General features: G+C 47.9%; 4 protein-coding genes across 5 annotated transcripts in view; 1 reads left to right on the forward strand and 3 right to left on the reverse strand.

Moving 5' to 3' along the window:
- PEX14 (peroxisomal biogenesis factor 14) overlaps positions 1-413 on the reverse strand; it is a 67,561-nt gene extending 67,148 nt beyond the window's left edge. Inside the window, exon 1 of one of the 2 annotated variants that reach the window (XM_088178664.1) lies at positions 329-413. In XM_088178664.1, coding sequence (XP_088034790.1) covers positions 329-364 — 36 coding nt within the window. In that variant the 5' untranslated portion in view covers positions 365-413. The remainder of the gene's footprint in view (positions 1-328) is intronic. The other variant, XM_088178665.1, reaches the window with a different exon arrangement.
- A 14-nt stretch (positions 414-427) lies between these two features.
- On the forward strand, positions 428-4,494 carry DFFA (DNA fragmentation factor subunit alpha). Its single transcript, XM_014891897.2, has 6 exons — positions 428-683; positions 975-1,136; positions 1,252-1,382; positions 2,163-2,352; positions 2,714-2,868; positions 3,576-4,494. Exons 1-6 carry the CDS (start codon positions 587-589, stop codon positions 3,777-3,779), a joined length of 939 nt encoding a protein of 312 aa, XP_014747383.2. The 5' UTR covers positions 428-586; the 3' UTR covers positions 3,780-4,494.
- Positions 4,495-4,603: 109 nt separating this feature from the next.
- On the reverse strand, positions 4,604-6,730 carry CENPS (centromere protein S). The gene is made up of 5 exons (XM_014891898.2): positions 6,625-6,730; positions 6,394-6,517; positions 6,015-6,048; positions 5,727-5,793; positions 4,604-5,005 (listed from the first exon to the last, which is right to left on the reverse strand). The coding sequence occupies exons 1-5, from the start codon at positions 6,667-6,669 to the stop codon at positions 4,850-4,852; spliced, it is 426 nt and encodes a 141-aa protein (XP_014747384.1). The 5' UTR covers positions 6,670-6,730; the 3' UTR covers positions 4,604-4,849.
- Positions 6,731-8,049: 1,319 nt separating this feature from the next.
- On the reverse strand, positions 8,050-17,603 carry PGD (phosphogluconate dehydrogenase). Its single transcript, XM_014891890.2, has 13 exons — positions 17,457-17,603; positions 17,075-17,150; positions 16,469-16,648; positions 16,267-16,332; positions 15,077-15,195; positions 13,993-14,062; positions 13,510-13,644; positions 12,905-13,094; positions 10,943-11,073; positions 10,323-10,456; positions 9,902-10,001; positions 8,868-8,990; positions 8,050-8,344 (listed from the first exon to the last, which is right to left on the reverse strand). The coding sequence occupies exons 1-13, from the start codon at positions 17,462-17,464 to the stop codon at positions 8,225-8,227; spliced, it is 1,452 nt and encodes a 483-aa protein (XP_014747376.1). The 5' UTR covers positions 17,465-17,603; the 3' UTR covers positions 8,050-8,224.
- Between the last annotated feature and the right edge of the window lie 424 nt (positions 17,604-18,027).

The following is an 18,027-nucleotide window of genomic DNA, read 5'->3' on the forward strand; positions in this document are numbered from 1 at the left end:
TTCTGGGTTGGAAGGGACCCACAAGGACCATCGAGTCCAACTCCTACACAGGGCTCCACCGAGTTTAATGACCCAGCTGCACACTGTCCCCTTTGTCTCTGGCCGTGTTTGTATTTATTCTTCTCCTATTCAAGTGCTTGATGAGTTCATACACAAACCCTCAATGCCAACACGCCTGTGCCCTGGGCCCGGCCTGCACACCCTTCAGCCAGCCCCGCACAGCCCCTGCTCGCCCAGGGCACGGAGCCCGGCTGCGGCACCGAGCCCGCGGCGCACGGGGGCGGGTCCCGGAGCGCCCGGGGCCCCCGGCCCGGCCCGACCCCCTCACCTGCCCCGGCTGCTCCGCTCTCTCCGCGGCCGCCATCTTCCCAGGCGCGCCTAATCCATCCCCGATGCACGGACCGCCCGCTGCAGCGCCCGCCCCCGCAGGCACGGCGAGTCGAGCGCCGGCGCGGCAATGCGGCCCGCGGGGGCGGCCCCGGGGCCGTGAGTGCCCGGCCTTAGCCGGGCCGGGCCGGGCCGGATCTCCGGCAGCAGCGCCTTCCCCGCCGGCAAGAGCCCTTGGGGCACTGCGGAGCCGCAGCTGATGGCGGCGCGGCTGAAGCGGTGCGTGGTGCGGCGGCGGGACGGGCCGGAGCAGCACGGCGTGGCCGCGTCCTGCCTGCGAGAGCTGCGCGACAAAGGTGAGCGGCGGGCCCGCTGGGGGACCCGCTGTGGGACCCGCTGTGGGATCTGCAATAGGACCTGCTGTGGGATCTACTGTGGGATCGGCAATGGGACCCGCTGGGGGATCTGCAATGGGACCCGCTATGGGATCTGCTGTGGGACCCGGCTAATGTGCAGCACTGTGAGGAGACAGCTCCTGGTCTCCAGCCTCAGTCACTGAGAGTTGCCTGTCCTTTGTGCTGGGGGTAATAAAAGGGCAGTGCTATGTCACTTTTATTGTTCTGTTAAGTATTTTTTCTGTTCTGCAGCTTGTGGTGTTCTGGCTATTGACAAGGCCCGGGAACCCATCACCTTGGTACTGGCAGAAGATGGGACCATTGTGGATGATGAAGATTACTTCTTGTGTTTGCCATCTAACACCAAGTTTGTCGCACTGGCCAAGGATGAGAAATGGTCTGGTAAAAGCTTAGGTATGCTGTGAGTGAGGAAGCATGGAAGGGGAGGTGTGTTTGGAATACACCTAGTGACATTAGGCAGCGTCAGGAGATCAGGAATGACCCATGAAACTGGTGACTCTTGTGTCAGACAGTGGAACATCCTGGCTCTCGGAGTCTGTGGATGAAGTGGACAGTGCTACTGAGAAGTGGAAGCAACTGGCCAGGCAGCTGAAGGATGACCTGTCCAATATTATCCTGATGTCTGAAGAAGACCTCCAGGTACAGTGGGGAAACCCCCAGTCTCTGTCCTTTTATCTGCCCATCATCCATTTATCTCAGTAGAGAACTGAATCAATAAACAAGAGCTCAGGCTTAATTCAGCTGCTGCTTTTGGCTCTTGGTGCCAGAGTCAAACTTCTGCTTGAAGGGAAACATTCAAGTGTCCAAGGATGCTCTTAATCCCCAAGTACCCCTCACAGGGTGTTGTTCCAATTCTGACAGTGGGAGGGCAAAAAGTTGAGATTTGGCCAAATGACAACTGAATTCAGCACATTCCCTAAAGCCAGACACCTGTATAACATGTGCAGAGGAGAGGCTGAGCAGCAGGCCAGATCTGTCTGCTCCAGAGGGGTTTGAAGAACTGCTGTCACTTTGCAGAGCTGATTGATTCAAGTTTCTGACTGCTTAACACCTTGTCTGTGGTGAGGCATGGCAATAACTGTCCCTTCTTGTCCTTCCCAATGTGCAGCTTCCCAGGTGCCAGGCTACTGCCTTTCCTTTGAGTATTTACGTGCACTGTGAAGAAGCAGTGCTTTGCCATTATTTTTCAAGATTACTATTAAAATTGCACATGATTCCACACCTTCTTGAATGCCTTATGGCTTTTAGTAAAAAATGCTGCCTGATGGAGTGCCACTGCAGCCTCTCAGAGCTCAGGGGACTTGCTATGACAAGAAACCTTGTGGAACATGCTTGGTTTCAGAAGGGTTTGTACATTCTGTCTGTACTGCAAAAAGTGCCATGAAATAAGTTACTCAGGAGCCCTCTCAATGTTTTAAGGTGCTCATTGATGTGCCACGCTCAGACCTGGCAGAAGAACTTGGCCAAAGTGAAACCAAAATCCAAGTGCTGCAGGACACCCTGCAGCAGGTGCTGGACAGACGAGAAGAAGAGCGTCAGTCAAGGCAGCTCCTAGAACTCTACCTAGAGGCCTTGAAAACTGAAGACAGTATCTTAAGCAAAGTCACAGGTAGGGAGCATTTGTATGCTAGAGAAGGAGGTTTTCAACCCCTACTGAGTGGAATAAATAGAGTGAGTAATTTGGTCAGCTGCTGTTAAATGAGGTTGATGCAAGAGCAGGTATAGTGTAAGAATTCTCTGACCAGAGAGCCCTCTCACTGCTGTGTCACATTTCTCACAAAGCCTGAAAGCAGAATACTGGGAGAAAAGCTTAGATCCTGTAGTCCTCCTTAACATTATGGATTTCTTAAGTTCCACAATGCACCTAGATTGGATGTATATTTTATTAATCTCACAACCATCAAAGCAATCCAGGCCACTTTTCCTGTCCTGTGTTTGTCAGGGGCTGTACTGATTCTGCTCCTTTCCAGAACCTCAGGCTGCACCAAGGAAGGAGATGGATGTGGTTGACACAGGTACCAGCAGCACAGATACGTCAGCCACAACAGCACTCAGCAACCAGGTCCTTGCTGCTCTGAAAGAGAAAACTGCTCCAGAACTCTGCTTGGACAGCCAGGATCTAGAGGTGGGTGAGAATGACACAACCATATTCTGGCAAACCTCTCCCTCTGAAAGAAGGGCTATAGGGAAAGCTGTCCCTGCTTCTGGAGGCTGTTATGTTCAGTAGATCTGTTTCAAAGTGCTGAAATTTAATTAATTTCTCTTCCTCAGTAACACTACCCCTGGCTTGGAGCTCCTCTGTAACAGCCAGCTGACAGTGTTCCACACACTCTGCTCTGTGCTCTGAAAAGCCACAAAATAATTTTGGGTTTGGTCTCTGCCAAATCAGCCAGCTGTCCTAACGGCAAGGTTCTTTGGGTTTTTTTGGATGCTTATGCATCTAGCTATGTTTCTTTTATATATCCCAAATCAAAATAAAAACCTTATTTTGGAAAAAAACCCTGCATTATAGCTTGGAAAGTCTAGATAAATTGTAACCATTTAGGAAGGTGTTCTTTCAAGCTGTGACTTGCTACTCCTGCATTTCCTTCTGTAGAAAATAAGTAACTGCTTTCTCTTCCTTTGAACACCTGAACAGAGCTTCAAGCACTGAGTGCTGACAAATTTCTGGAAATCCACTAGCCCACGGGATAGGTGATGAAAGCTGGGAACATGTCCAGTTCCAAAGTGCCAGTACTAAACTTTGGTGCCTGGTTCCTGCTGTAGTTCGTGTCAGCAGAGGGTTGGTGGCTGGGGAGTCAGTACAAAGACTGTTACTCTGTCTTGCTGCAGCTGGTGTTGAAGGAAGACGCAGCAGCCCTGGCCTCGGCTCTGGGATGGGACAAGCAGAAGGCTGGAGCTCTGCAGGGAGCCTGTGAGCAGGAGCTCTCCAAGCGCCTTCAACAAGTGCAGGCTCTGCACTCCCTACGGAGCACGTCCAAGGGCAAGAAAACGCTTCCCTGGGGGGACTGGCCCAGCGCAAAACGCAAAAAGTGAGACTGCAGTGCTGCTTGCACTTTGGGTTTTGCTTTTGCATTAGAATCAATACAAGCAAAGACATATCCTGGGAACCATAGTTTGCTGGTCATTCTGTGGTCTGGCTATAGAACTACTAAAATCTGGACATTGTCCTGAGGCTTAAACTCCTCTGGTGATTTGAATTGCGTAAGCAAAGGGATTTTGACTTATTGCAGAATGCTAGAACAATGGTATTGCTAAGCACAGCATGTGAGTGTTCAGCTTTCAATTCCTGGTTGGTGGCCAGCAGCTTCCATCTGATAATGGTGGATGCAGCTCCTGAAGCCCCAGGCAGTTTGCTTACTTTATCTTCCACCGTTTTCAGTGTAAAAGGGATGGAGGATCTCTGGAAGACACTTTGAGGCACAGTTAGTGATGAGGGCAGAGGGACTCCAGCCTGGGATCTAGGAACTTGAATTCTCACCCTGATTTTATCAGTTAAAGTAAACTCAAAGTCCTTCAACTTCAGTGCTTTTTTTCTGTAAGGAACTCCAGCCTCTTGGATGCTGTGTAAGAACTATCATATAAAACACAGAAAAGGTGGAAATAATTGCTTTGTAAGGCTGTGTGACAGAAGATTTGCATTTGGCCTGCTGTCTTAGTCTCCTAATCATAATGCTTTTGTATTAGCTGGCTTATTTTTAAATTTGTTAAAGTATTTTTTTTCTAATATCAATAAAACCTTTTTATCTTACTGTTGGACTAGTTTTGATATTTCCACCAGCTGCTATAATTAAAGAATGGGCTGATAAATATTACCTTAGGAAAAGAGGATGAAGAAATTAACACAGAATTGAGAATGGTCTGTTTCAAACTCTTTATTTAAAGTATTTTGATTTTAATAATAGATACCTTTTGTGAGCAATTAAGGCATTTTGGCTGTAAGCTTACTGAATTCTGACAGACTTTCCATTTTGGAACAATAAAAATCCAGTCGCATTCACCTGAAAACCTAAAGATTCATTCCTGGACCTAACCTGCAAGATGAATAGGCTAATTTTGGTTTCTCTAGGATAGTAAATGACCTGAAACATTACTCAAAAGATACATCATGCCATGTTGGAATCTTCATTTTCAGTCACAACTGCTTCTTGTTCTCCAGGAATTCTCTCTCCCTTAGCTGTGCTGGACTTCTTTTTCTTCTTCTCCTTCTGCTCCATGTTATTTGATGCAAGCTCTTCACTCTTCTGAGTGATATATTTTAGCTGGGAACAATAAGCTAATCAGTACTCTACTGAGGAACTTCATTCATTCACAAGACATTAGAAAGAAATACTGAAGAGAAATTAACACGGCAAATTCTCATTACAAGAAACATGACAGACTCCAAAAAACATTTACTTTGCATTCTCAGGCAAGTTTGTGTTGTATCTTTCAAATTATATGGGGAAGGAAAACAATCTCCTCACATAAAAGTAAAATTAGTATTGGAAGCATTTTTCATGGATCCACATACAATCTGTCTTAACAGACGAGTGAGTTTTATCCAGTGAGCATCATATAGAGCAGCAAAGGAATACAGTGATTCTGTGATCCCTGTATTAATGTTGGGAGACTCAGCACCTCGAGGCAGACTCAAGCTATTCCTGACCTCAATCTACAACAAAGAAACAACATCAGGAAAAAGCAGTGATTCACAATGCTGTGTCTGTCTATTGCACTTCTGAACTTGGACCGTCAGCAGCCCTGGTGCAAGGAGAGCACTGCTGCTTGAACTGCAATCAGATCTCACCACAGTGAGGCAGAGTGGCATGAAACAAAATAAGATGAAAATTTAAAAATCACTGGATTGTGCCTATCTACCTCAGGAAGACCGTGCAATTGCTTATGCAACAGTTCCTTCACAACGTGTAACCTTCATTCAAATGCTTTTAGGAATTAACTGGTTTAAGAATGTTGCAAGACAGAAAATAGAGTGCATCTCACCAAAGAATTGCTTCTTCTAGCCAAAAGCTTCACATCTTCTGTAGTGACTGTGGTTCGTTTTGCATGCCTGTATAAAACCAAAAAACAGCCCTTAACATTTTTGCCAGTACTGACCATAAGAGGCCAAGATCAAAGACTACCTACAGGGAATTTCTAATTCATAACTTCATAGACACTATTTAAGCAGCCAACCAAGCCCTTTAAAGCTTGAATTACAAGATGTGTTTTAAATATTATCTAGGAGCTAACACAAAAAAAGGGAAAGCCTTTGTAACAATCAATGCATACCTTGCAAACATTTCGAGGTCTTTTGCAAAGATTTCTAGAGAAAACACAAAGATGTAATATATTTTAAGACACTAAGTGGGAAAAAGTACACAATACACAAGTTATCCAAGTCAGTTACGAGAAATGACCATAGCTGGTTGTTAGGCACCACTCGTACACAAACAGGAAGCCACACAAGATTCCCTCATACATCTAAATGCTTTTTTCAGGCCTGAAAAGTCCAACTAGTATTTCTTATACTTAAAAAACATATAATGCAAGAGAATGCCCCGGTGACACCTAGTTCGATGCTATTATTTTTGAGGCCTCCAGCGATGGCTCCTGAACAGCCATGGACCGGCTGCAGTAACCCAGGTAACAGCAGGTAACGCAGCTGTACCGCACTGCCGGAACGTGATGTCCGAGATGGCCGCGATGCACTGTTTGCTGAACTGCACGTCCTTGTCCTCCTCCACCTCCTCGCACAGGCACCCGACTGTATAGTGAACCGCCGCCTTCAGCCTCTGCAGGGACCACGGCAGGGACAGGCAGTGACACACCGGCCTCGCCCCAAAGGACCAAAGCCGAAACGGCCGCTCACGGCCTGGGCCCGCCGTGCGCCGCTCGGTACCTGCGCGAGCATCTGCCGCTCCTCGCCGGCCGCCGCCGCCGCCATCGCGGCCCTCACGAACCCCTGCCCCTGGCGCTTCCCGCCCTTGGCGCGCGGGGCGGGGCGGGGCGGGGCGGGGCCGCCGTGAGGGGAGGCACCGCTGCCATGCCGGGTCCCGCCTCCGGACACCGTGAGGGGAGGCACCGCTGCCATGCCGGGTCCCGCCTCCGGACACCGTGAGGGGCGGCACCGCTGGTATTTCGAGTCCCGCCTCCGGACACCGCGAGGGGAGGTAAGGCCGCCATGCCGCGTCCCGCCTCCGGACACCGTGAGGGGCGGCACCGCTGCCATGCCGGGTCCCGCCTCCGGGCACCGTGAGGGGCGGCACCGCTGCCATGCCGGGTCCCGCCTCCGGGCACCGTGAGGGGAGGCACCGCTGCCATGCCGGGTCCCGCCTCGGGACACCGTGAGGGGAGGCACCGCTGCCATGCCGGGTCCCGCCTCCGGGCACCGTGAGGGGAGGCACCGCTGCCATTCCGGGTCCCGCCTCCGGACACCGTGAGGGGCGGCACCGCTGCCATGCCGGGTCCCGCCTCCGGGCACCGTGAGGGGCGGCACCGCTGCCATGCCGGGTCCCGCCTCCGGGCACCGTGAGGGGCGGCACCGCTGCCATGCCGGGTCCCGCCTCCGGACACCGTGAGGGGCGGCACCGCTGCCATGCCGGGTCCCGCCTCCGGACACCGTGAGGGGCGGCACCGCTGCCATGCCGGGTCCCGCCTCCGGGCACCGTGAGGGGCGGCACCGCTGCCATGCCGGGTCCCGCCTCCGGACACCGTGAGGGGCGGCACCGCTGCCATGCCGGGTCCCGCCTCCGGACACCGTGAGTGGCCGAGGCGCCGCCCCGCGATGCAGCGTCGCTGGAGCCGCGTTCGTTCTACAGAACTCCCACATGTTACCGCGTGAGCTGCAGAAAAGGTACCTTACATTGAAAGTTATATTTCACTTATACAAATATTCAACTAGTTACTAAACAGCTGTCCTAGCAGAAATGTATATGGCCAAAAATTAATATAAAAATCAGTGTGCACAGCACCAATTTTAACAGATGAAAAGGTTCAGATACCCAGGTAAACTTTCAGAAGTCCTGAAGATGACTGGCAGTAGCAGTGCAGGGAGAGGATACAAAATAGAGCCAACTTTGCATGCTGCTCTGGGTATTTTTAATTGCCCCATGGGAGGAATAGGCAATGAAAGAAGGGCCTTTATCTGCCTGGAACCTTGTGTAAGTTCCTATGCTGTCTGCCACTCTCCATCTCAGCAATTCCTGAACTGGAGGACTTTATGCACTACAATACTATAAACCTAACATGACTATAAATTCTGTTAAATACTGCACAAAAACATTTTACCTAGTTTTGGCCAGCACCAGTGGGAAGAAAACTTCAACACATTTATAACTAAATTTATTTAGTTTTCTTATATGATACATATAGATACATGTATATGTGTGAAATACACCCACAAGTTATTACAAAAGTGTCCAAACACAAGTTCTAGCAGAGTACAGTAAAAAGTGATATTCTAGAAGAAATATTTGAGATCTACAGTATCTTGGTTTCCATTAGACATTGTAAGCAGAAGAGGACACATTTCCTCCATGGCCTGTCCAGTTAGTATGGATAAATACCCCTGGCTTTGATAATAATTCATATGTATGTGCACCAAAGTAATCACGCTGAGCCTGGAATGAGAACACACAGACAAACCAGACACAGAAATGTCAATATCATGTGAGTTCTAGAAGTTACACCTACTGTTACCTAATGAGGAATAGCAGAAATATTATAACACTCAAAATTATTTTCTCATTATGAGCAAAATCACTGCAATGAAAAATTTACTAATATCTAATAATTCAATAAAGAGTTCTGCAGAAATACAAGTAGGATTTCTGCTTGGTACCAATCTAAAAAACAAGCACTTCCATGTATCCAAACATTCAAAGTTAATTCTGAACAAACCATTTGGGTTCAAAGATACCATTACCCTTGGTCCACAGAAGGAACACAAACACACACTGGGTGCTGCCATACCAGTATCTCCGGTGTTCTCTATCCAGCTGTCTCTAAGTGTTTTACTGACAGGAATTTCAGGTACAACAGAAATATATTAGGCAACCTACAGTGTGAGTGATTAGGACATATTGCCATTGAGACCTTTAAAGCAGTATTTAAATAACAGCATGATGAGATTTCAGTACCTACCTGAATCAGGTTAGCTGGCAGTATCTCATGCCTGTATCCATCATAAAAAGAAAGTGCTGTCGTGAAGCAGGGCATAGGGATTCCAATCTGCACTCCAGTACTGATCACACGGCGCCAGGACTCCTGGAAAGAGGAAAAGGGGGGCAAAGGAAAACTCAGAGCTACTGCAGGCACATGAACTGCTCCAGTACAACTGTGTGTGCTATTTCACCTTCTATGAGATCTAATAGCCAAATCTGAGCAAATACAGCAACAGATTCCTGATTTTATATAAACGAGGTTGATCCAAAATAATGGCAAGTAAGACGGAGTTAACAGCAGGATGAGAACAGTTGAGACAGGCAGTCAAACCACAGCCTCAAGCAAGGATGCCGTTCTTTCACATAAACATGGTGAGAGCGTCTCAAAAGCCTGAACTCAGCAGGGAGAGGGGAATGTTCTGAGCTCTGAGGCACTTCCAGGACCTCTCACCAAGCACAGAACAAAGCTCACCCAAGGGCATAAGAGGACAGCACTGATAATTCAGAATGTGGATAATCCTCAGTTCAACTCTTTATCTGGTCTCGTAATTTGCATGGAATATTCAGATTCAGTTACAAGAACTACTTATGATAATACGATACTTCTTTTTTGGCCAGATAATGTGGTTTTAATTCTGCCTATCAGCTCCATCCAAATCAGGACACTGTTTGCACAGACACAGGCCTAAAGAATGGGTGGGTCTGGAACTGTTGTTCTGGGGCTACTGCAAACAATGGTACTGGAACAGAGCTTTATGGTCTGCTCAGCTGAAATCCAGATGCACAGTAGGCACAAGACACAGGGCAGTGATGAGAATGTTCACACAGGCCAGGCCTTTTCTCCTCATATTATGGTCCTTTTGAATTGCTGAATTTCTGCCTAAGGCTCTTCTGTAACAGTAAAATGAGAACCTTCGGTTTCCAATCAGAGCTTAGTCAGTATCAAAGGGAAAAGAAAACCATGAGAGTCCTGGCTGTAAATTGTTTTTATGCTCTCCTTTCCTTGGAACTTACCTGACAGTTTTCTACAGCTCTCTTAAAGAAATCATCCAACAGCAAATTCTGGAGTTCAGGGTTTCGATCAAAAGCATCTTTGATTTTTCCCAGGAACACACTAGGCAAAAGTTAGCCAGGAATAAATGTTACAGCTTCCAACAAAGGCCCAGAATCCAAAACTTACAGTGCCAAAACTTGACTCAGCCAAATTCAGATTCCAAACATGACAAAGACCAAATAAATTTTCAGCAGTTAAGCCACCAGAATAGTGAGCTCATCTAGTAACCTTTGGTGTTGTCTACAGCCTCTCAGAATCTTACCAGCAGAGTAGCTCCATGGATTTTCCAAGGAAATCTCTAGGCTTGTCAGCTAAGCCCCTCAAACTAAACTGCCTGCTCTTCCCCCCTCGGCAGCCAGGTTACCTTCTCATCTCAATTACCTTCTGATGATGCAGCCTCCCCTCCACATTAGTGCAATACCACCATAATTCAGTGTCCACCCAAATTCCTTGGCTGCTTGTCTCAGCAGCATGAAGCCTTGAGCATACGAGATAATCTTGGAAGCATACAGGGCCTGAAAAAAAAAAATGGAATTCACGTTCCAAGAGAAGTCTCACAAAGTTGAACAACAAACTTCATGGTCTATGTGCTCTGTTCAGTCCACATCTCAACAGGGATGAGTACAGTAGCAACATTCCAGTAATGTGAAAAACAAAATATCCTTTCTCCTTGGAAAGTCTGGTTTCAACAGACAGAGATCAAGAGATCAATACCCAGGCAAAGGCAGGAGTATTGAGGGGGGGACAAGCTCCTGTGCATGATTTATGATCTCTGTGCCTCATGCAGCCGTCTCTGCCCATTGTGGTTTAGAGTTGATTTGCTTCTGGGTCCTTCCTAACCCTCCTTTGGTTAGGAAAGGGTCACATTACGCTTTGTGGACATCATGAGACAATGGCCAGTGCTGAAAGCAGGAACCAGTTCTCATGAAGAATGAACCCAAGATCTGCTCCCCAGGGCTCAGAGCACCCCAAACCTGCTCGGACCCTGCAGCAGGACTCACCTTGCGGATGTCCTCCAGGAAGGCCTCCTTGTTCCCACTGAACTGGGTCACTCTGGGCCCTGCCAGCACCTTACTGGCCTGCACTCTCTCATCCTTGAGGGAAGACAGGCAGCGTGCAAACACAGCTTCACCTTTGGGCATGGCAGAAAGAGGAGATCATTAGTAAACTGGGCATCACTGTTCATGTCTGAGGTACTCCAGCACCACGGAGTGTCACTGAGTGATGAGCCATGTACACAAGCAAAATAACTGCTGCACAAATGAGTTATTCCAACAGCATTCCTGGGGGACAACACTGCCATTCAGTACAACCATGGGTAAGTATTGACTGATACAGCTTTCAAATGATAAAGAAAAAGGACACAAATCATACACGTGAAAATTTATCCCCAGGAACATTTACCAGCTCTCAGTTTTGAGAATTTACCTTAAAATCTTTTCCTATCTATCAGAAACAGACAGTGTTGCACTGCAATCTAGGGAACAGCAAGGCTGAAGACTTCACCAAGTATTGTATCATGATTTTAAGATAAAAAGATGCTCCTTAAATGCCAACTCACATTAACTGAATGTGCTTTGAAATACATACGTGCAAAATAAAGGCAATTAAAATCAAGAATAAATCAGCAGGTTAACTTATGAGATGAAATAAGGTTCACAATCTGGTAGGCCCCTAGCACTTAGAAAGTTTTCTAACATCACTAACCAGGTTACTAAATATCTGTCAGGCTGGCTCAGTAAGTTCTTAATCATGCTGGTTAAGCTGTATTGTTTGCAAACGAAGACTGTAAAATGAGGAAGAAAAAAGTTTGCTTTTCAGGGTCTGGTAGAAAGACAAGAAGCAAGTCTTCATACTGTCATTTTGTTCCACCCTTTAAGTGAGTTGTGATATACCAAAAATCAAACACAAAAAAAACCCAAAAAACCACACCCCAAAATCAAACCAACAATTTTTTTAAAAAAGAGTGAGTAATGTTTTCACAAGACTCTGGATCCTCCCTACAGCAGGAGGATGTATCATACCTTAATCAGAACAGACTAATTTCCATTTCTGCAAGAACTTCCTTCTACAGTGGGGAGGAGCAGCATGGTAGAAAAGTCAGGGAAAAGCAGGAGTAGCATGACTCTGCTTTTACAAGCAGAAGTTTGCAAGTCATGCTCGTGCAGTAAAACCACACAGCAAGTGCCCTGAGCAGGGCCACGTTTGCGCAAGGACTGTGGCACACACTTCCCTATAGCTCAGCATTACCTAAGCACGCTCCCTGGCCTTGCAGAGCACTGATAGGGGAGTGTCTCCTCCACCCTTAACCTTTGCAAGCACCCCGAACAGGAGAACATTAGCAGCACAAGCAAGAAACACTGTTTCAAGCCTAGAACTGACAGACTACAGTGGGGGTAGAGCACAAAAGCCATCTAGAGAACTTGTTCTGCTGCTGGAATGCAGCCATGTTTCTGTGACAGCTACACTTTCTTTCAGCTACTGAATATAATTTTTCTTCAGGACTTGACCAGCCAATACAAAGGAAAAAAAGCATAGAACTGAAAGTAAATCTGAGAGCAAAGAACCTGTTGACTCATGTAATTTACTCAATGGGAAACCCACTCTGGACCTGTGGTATTAGGGCACTCTAAATGTGCTGCAGATGTATTCCAGCTCCTCTGCATTACAACACTCTGAGCACAACACTTAATGTTCCCCTGCCACTGAGTCCTCACAGCACTGCAAGGACACCACGGACACAGGTGTGACAACAGGACCAACATTTAAGGACGAGGGTAAAAACAAGCCCAGCAAAGAAACCCAGGAACAGCTGTCAGGGTAGAAAGCCTGGAACAGCTACACCTACAAGAGCCTCTTGTGCCAGCCTAGCCCTGCTGTGGGCTCGCTCCTGAGACTGTCTTTTCCCTGCTCCTTCCTGTGGTGTGGTACATGGAGGCAGGAAAGATCAAAGCACCAGTTACCGATGAGTGTGACCGGGACTCCGTACTCCAGGGCAGAAATGGCTGTCCACTTCCCTGTGCCCTTCTGCCCGGCACTGTCCCTGATCTTTGGGAGGAGGTATTTGCCATCACTGTCTTTGAATTTGAGAATATTGGCCGTGATTTCAATCAGGAAAGAGTCCAACTCTGTCTTATTCCACTCTTGAAATACCTGAAAAAGGAGAAGAAGTACAAACACATTCATACACACCCCAATTTGCTTTATCTCTACTATATCTTTTAACTGATTATATATTTTGCCTGATTGATTATAATGCTCAGTGTTTTACTTGCTCTTTTCAGGCAAGGTAATTCACATCTCTACACCTGAAAGTGTGCTTCCTGGGGAGAAATCAACTGTAGCATGGGAAGAGTTTTAGACAATTTCTGTAAGCATTCAGCTGTCCATGCTCACTGCTCCTACCTCATGTAAAGCTCAGGAACATTGTGCCCCACCCTTGCAGGAGGCATGTCAGAAAAAAATCACTTATGTACACACAGCAGCTTTACCAAAGCCCAGCTGCTCACCAGTGGCAGACAGACACCATGGCACAAAAAAAGGAAAGCCATTAAAAACTGCAAATCACCTTTGCCATCTCATCATGCTCCATGCCCACCACATCTTTCATCAGGTGATAGGCCTCACAGATCAGCTGCATGTCTCCATACTCAATCCCATTGTGCACCATCTTCACGAAATGTCCAGCTCCTTCATCTCCCACCTGTCCAGAAACATCCAAAAATTCCCTCAGCAACAGCATCATCACCACTTCTGGTGTTTAATACGGACCCATGGTTTCCTTCTGCCTAAAGGAGGGAATCCAAGACAGTGCTAACTGGAACCAATGGGTCACAGCTCCCTCAGCACATGACCCAGTCACAAAACTTTGTCTTTCCAATGCATGGTGTGAGTTATTAGAGATGGCAGATTGGAAATGAACACAGCCAGAAACTATCCATCACTGATGGTGCTGTGCTTATTGTGGACAAATATCCATGAGCTTCTGTAACCAAACTGCCTAAGCAGGGATGTAACCCCCAGTTAGGGTCAGTATCAAATGACTATTTACCCAATCACAACAAGGTTCCCCAGATCCCACTTTAGCAGCAATGCTTTGAAATATGGTCTTGATGTGGGGCCTGTGGGGAGAAAGAATACACCTTAGCAGACAGGCAGGGATACAAACAGCACAAGAGAAAACAAATCAAATCTATCTGTATGATGCCTCTTGGTGTAACCTGCCAAAAGGCAGCCTGGGCTGAGGGCAGCTGGCAGGTTGATAACCCATCCACACAGCAATGCCAATTACATGTTTTTCCCAGTTAGACACTTTGCAAGACATTGGGACAATGAAGTCATGTGTCCAACTGTACAGACAAGCACAGTGCACTTCTAGGAGCCCAAACATCCTCTCCATTTGAACACAGCAGCTGTCCTTACTTAGCTGTTCAAGGCAAAAGATGATCAGGCAGCAACTTACTGTTGTTGATGGCTTTGTGCCATAGATTTGAACAGGCTGATACAGGTATGAAACACTAATGCAAACGGACAGGGACTCGAGAGATTCTAAAGCTCAGGTAAAGCCTTGACACACCTTTTCTTTCCACATCTACACAGAGAATGGGCAACCAGGGAGAAAGTCTCATATAAGCATTAATGTGCAGTCCTTTACTGAGACATGAGTACAAAACAGCACAGCAGCATGCAGAAACTTGCAAATAAATTGATGCATTCAGTAGTAGTACAAACATGCACTGAAGCTCCTTTTATAATGTGTCACTACAGGGCCATTTGCTGCTGCCCAATTCATGGTTAGCGGCTTCCCAAGTGTGTACAGCTTCAAAAGAAAAAAATAACAAATAGTACTTGCTTGAAATTTAAGCAAACTTCCCTTGTCCCTTCAGATGTCTGTAGGTCCTACTTTTGCCTGTGGATTCCTGGAAGAAAAGCCTGCCTTTGTTCTGCCTTACATGAAGGCTCAGCACTGCCCCATGACCCCAGCCAGGTTGAGAAATCAGGAGCCTTAAGGAAGTGAGATGGCAACATATCTTGTTCTCTCCACACCCACAGCCTCCTCTTTCCTGCCCTCAGTGCACAGTGTGAATTGTTGCAAACCATTCTGAACAAGAAAAAATATAGTAGTTCATGCTTACCAGGCTTCCTTGGCTCCTCCTGGCATGAGAGACGGTCCGTATCTGGCACCCTCCTCCCCACCACTAACACCACTTCCCACAAATAAGATGCCCTTTGCCTGTAGTTCCTTACAGCGCCTCTGGAACAAAGAGCAGAGCAGCACTATTTAATTTTGTTTAATGCCAGAGCCTTACACACAAAGCTTAGCAATTCAGATGTAAAATCAGGCTTTAGGTTCTGCTTTGGATGTGCTAGAAGCCAGCCTTAAGAAAGCTTGTACATACACCAAAGTGAGCATTAGGAAACTTCCTGTTGCTTTGACATGGATCCTTGCAAAAGCAACATGGTGAGAAAACAAGTCCTTATAAGCACCAGACACACATGACCAGCACTGAGACCAGAAGAGGCTGGGAATTAAATGTCAAGTGACACATGCTCTGTGTGAAGATGTGGGGGAGGCAGATTAGGCCCAAGGTGGAGTTGCTGAGTTCACTGCAGACTGAACATGCAAGCACAGAAAATTCTGAAGGCAAGTAATCGCTTCTGAGTGGGACAGAGGCACAGGCCCAGATCCTCAAGGACAGCTGCAAGTCCCCAAGGACTGACCCTCACTGAGTTTTTCACTCTGGCATGGCCAACTCACATATCCAAGATCAGGATGTCAGAGCAGGAAGACAAACACGAGCACCTCTTCTAAGATTCAGAAATACCAGTCTGAATGCGATATTTTCATGTGAGCACCCTAGATAGGCTAATGTAGCTTCTGTAACTTCTACAGTTACAGCCTGTTCACAAGCAGAGAATTACTCTGCTGCTTCCATTACCAAGAAAGACAAACCAGCAGTTCTGTCTTACTGGCCCTGCCATCATGAAGGATTAAGAAATAGCAACAAATCTATAAATACCCTTAGATTCATAAATCTCCCTGAAAACTGCCTAAGATTGTAAAAGGAAATTTTCTAATAAGTCTTCACTCTTTAAAACACATCAACAAAACATTCTCTGATGATCTGGGCAACTTCTATAAAAATATTCTTATAACACAGTCCTTAATTACTTTTTAATACTTTTTAATTTTGCAGAAATAATTCAGTTTGGCTTTTCCTGAGCACAGGGACGATGGCATCTTATTGACTAACTATTCTAATGATCAGAAGTGGAAGAGTTGAATGTATTTTATTCATTCACTTTAGGTTGGAAACAGGCTTACCGTGGTATCTCTATACTCAGAATTCCCACCATCAATTATGATGTCTCCAGTCTCCAACAATGGCACCTGTCAAAAATAAATCGCATTTTGGTTTTCTCCATGCATTCAAAACCTCACTAATGATGAATACCTGAAAACTTCCAGAGGAAACTCCTCCAAAACACCGCAAGAAGTCAACAGGTAGAATGAATGTCTGCCTCACCAGTTTATTGATGAAGTCATCCACTGCACTTCCAGCCTTCACCAGCAAGATAATACGGCGGGGCTTCTTCAGCGTGGAGACCATCTCCTCCAGGCTGTGAGCACCGATCACCTTGGTTCCCTTGGCCTCGTTAGCCAGGAAGTCATCCACTTTGGAAACCGTCCTGTTAAAAGCACAAACCTGGGGGGAAAGAAAACGTGTTAACAAAAGCTGCCAATGGAACAGGTACTTCAGCTCAGACTACAAATGATACAAGCAAGGTTCAATATCCTGTGCTCTCCCACTTCCACCTTCCTGACAGGCACAGGGCAGGGATGAATCTGAGCATGTCTTTGCAAGTGCCTCGGGAACCTGTGGTTAATGATAAGGCCAAGGCAAACTTCAGGAAAGTCATGTACAATTAGCATATCAGGTGCCAGCTGAGCACAGGCATGCACCGCTGTTCTTCTCTGGAAACAGGACAAAGGCCAGCACAGGTTATAACTAAAAGGAGGAAATAACACCCATTAGATCATCACAAGAGCGGGGGAAATGCACCCACAAAATGCTCAGCTCCAATTCCCGGTGCTACTAGTCAGCCTTCCGAAACAGTGCTTCCTCACTTACCACGAAGCCGTGGTCATTCATGTTCAAAATCAGGTTCTGACCCATCACGGCCAGTCCAATCAAAGCAATGTCAGCCCTGGAATGTGAGAGACCAGAAATGCCAGGTAAGTCCCTGGCAGAGATCCAGCAGTAGCATCCATTTCTTTGCCAGGCTGTTTTGACCATGCCAGCCGCCAGGGCAGCCTACCCCTTCTTAACAAACACGGAGTTTGAGTTAATTCTGCCAGCTATTACTGCAACAGATCCCAGAACGGAGGCTGTGCGGAGTCAGCGGGCAGGGCAGCAAGGCCGGCCTCCCTCCCTCCCAGCGCCGCGAGCGGGCTGCAGCCCCACGGGAGCGCGGCCATGGCGGGCCCGGCTCCCTCTCCCGCCCCGCACTCACTTGGCCATGGCAGCGGCGCTCGGCTCTGGCTCGGCTCTGGCTCGGTTCTCTCCGCTCCCTCTCGGCTCTCCGGGACCTGCCGGGGCTCTGCGGGCTCGGCCTGCAGCGCGCGCCGCTTCCCCTCAGCAGCCGCGGGCGGGGCGGGGCGGGGCCGAGCGCGCCCATTGGCTCTTCCGGAGCCCCCGCCCCCGCCCATGGCCCGATGTGCCGAAGACCACGCCCCCTTAAAGGGGCAGTGGCGCGGCGAGTGCGGGTCGGGCTGGGGCCGGGCCGGGCCGGGCTCCGCGCTGTCCCCGCGCCGTCCCCGCCGGGCTCTGCCGCTTCCCCGCCGCCTGCTGGGCCCGAGGAGCCCCGAGAGCCGCGCTCAGCCGCGCAGCTGCCCCGTACCGTCGGCTGTGCCTTTGTTCCCAGCGATATGCACCCCTGGGACCGCCGGGAACCGCGCAGTTTGTCATTTCTAATTACTATTAATTAGTTTCGATTGCGCCGCTCAACATGCTCCCAGGCGGCAGTCAGCCCCTCGGGTATCGCCGTTTGTCTTTGTGTGCCCGGGCAAAACTCGACAAACCTG

Source organism: Sturnus vulgaris, chromosome 25, assembly GCF_052056855.1.
Source record: "Sturnus vulgaris isolate bStuVul1 chromosome 25, bStuVul1.hap1, whole genome shotgun sequence".
Lineage (NCBI taxonomy): Eukaryota > Metazoa > Chordata > Aves > Passeriformes > Sturnidae > Sturnus > Sturnus vulgaris.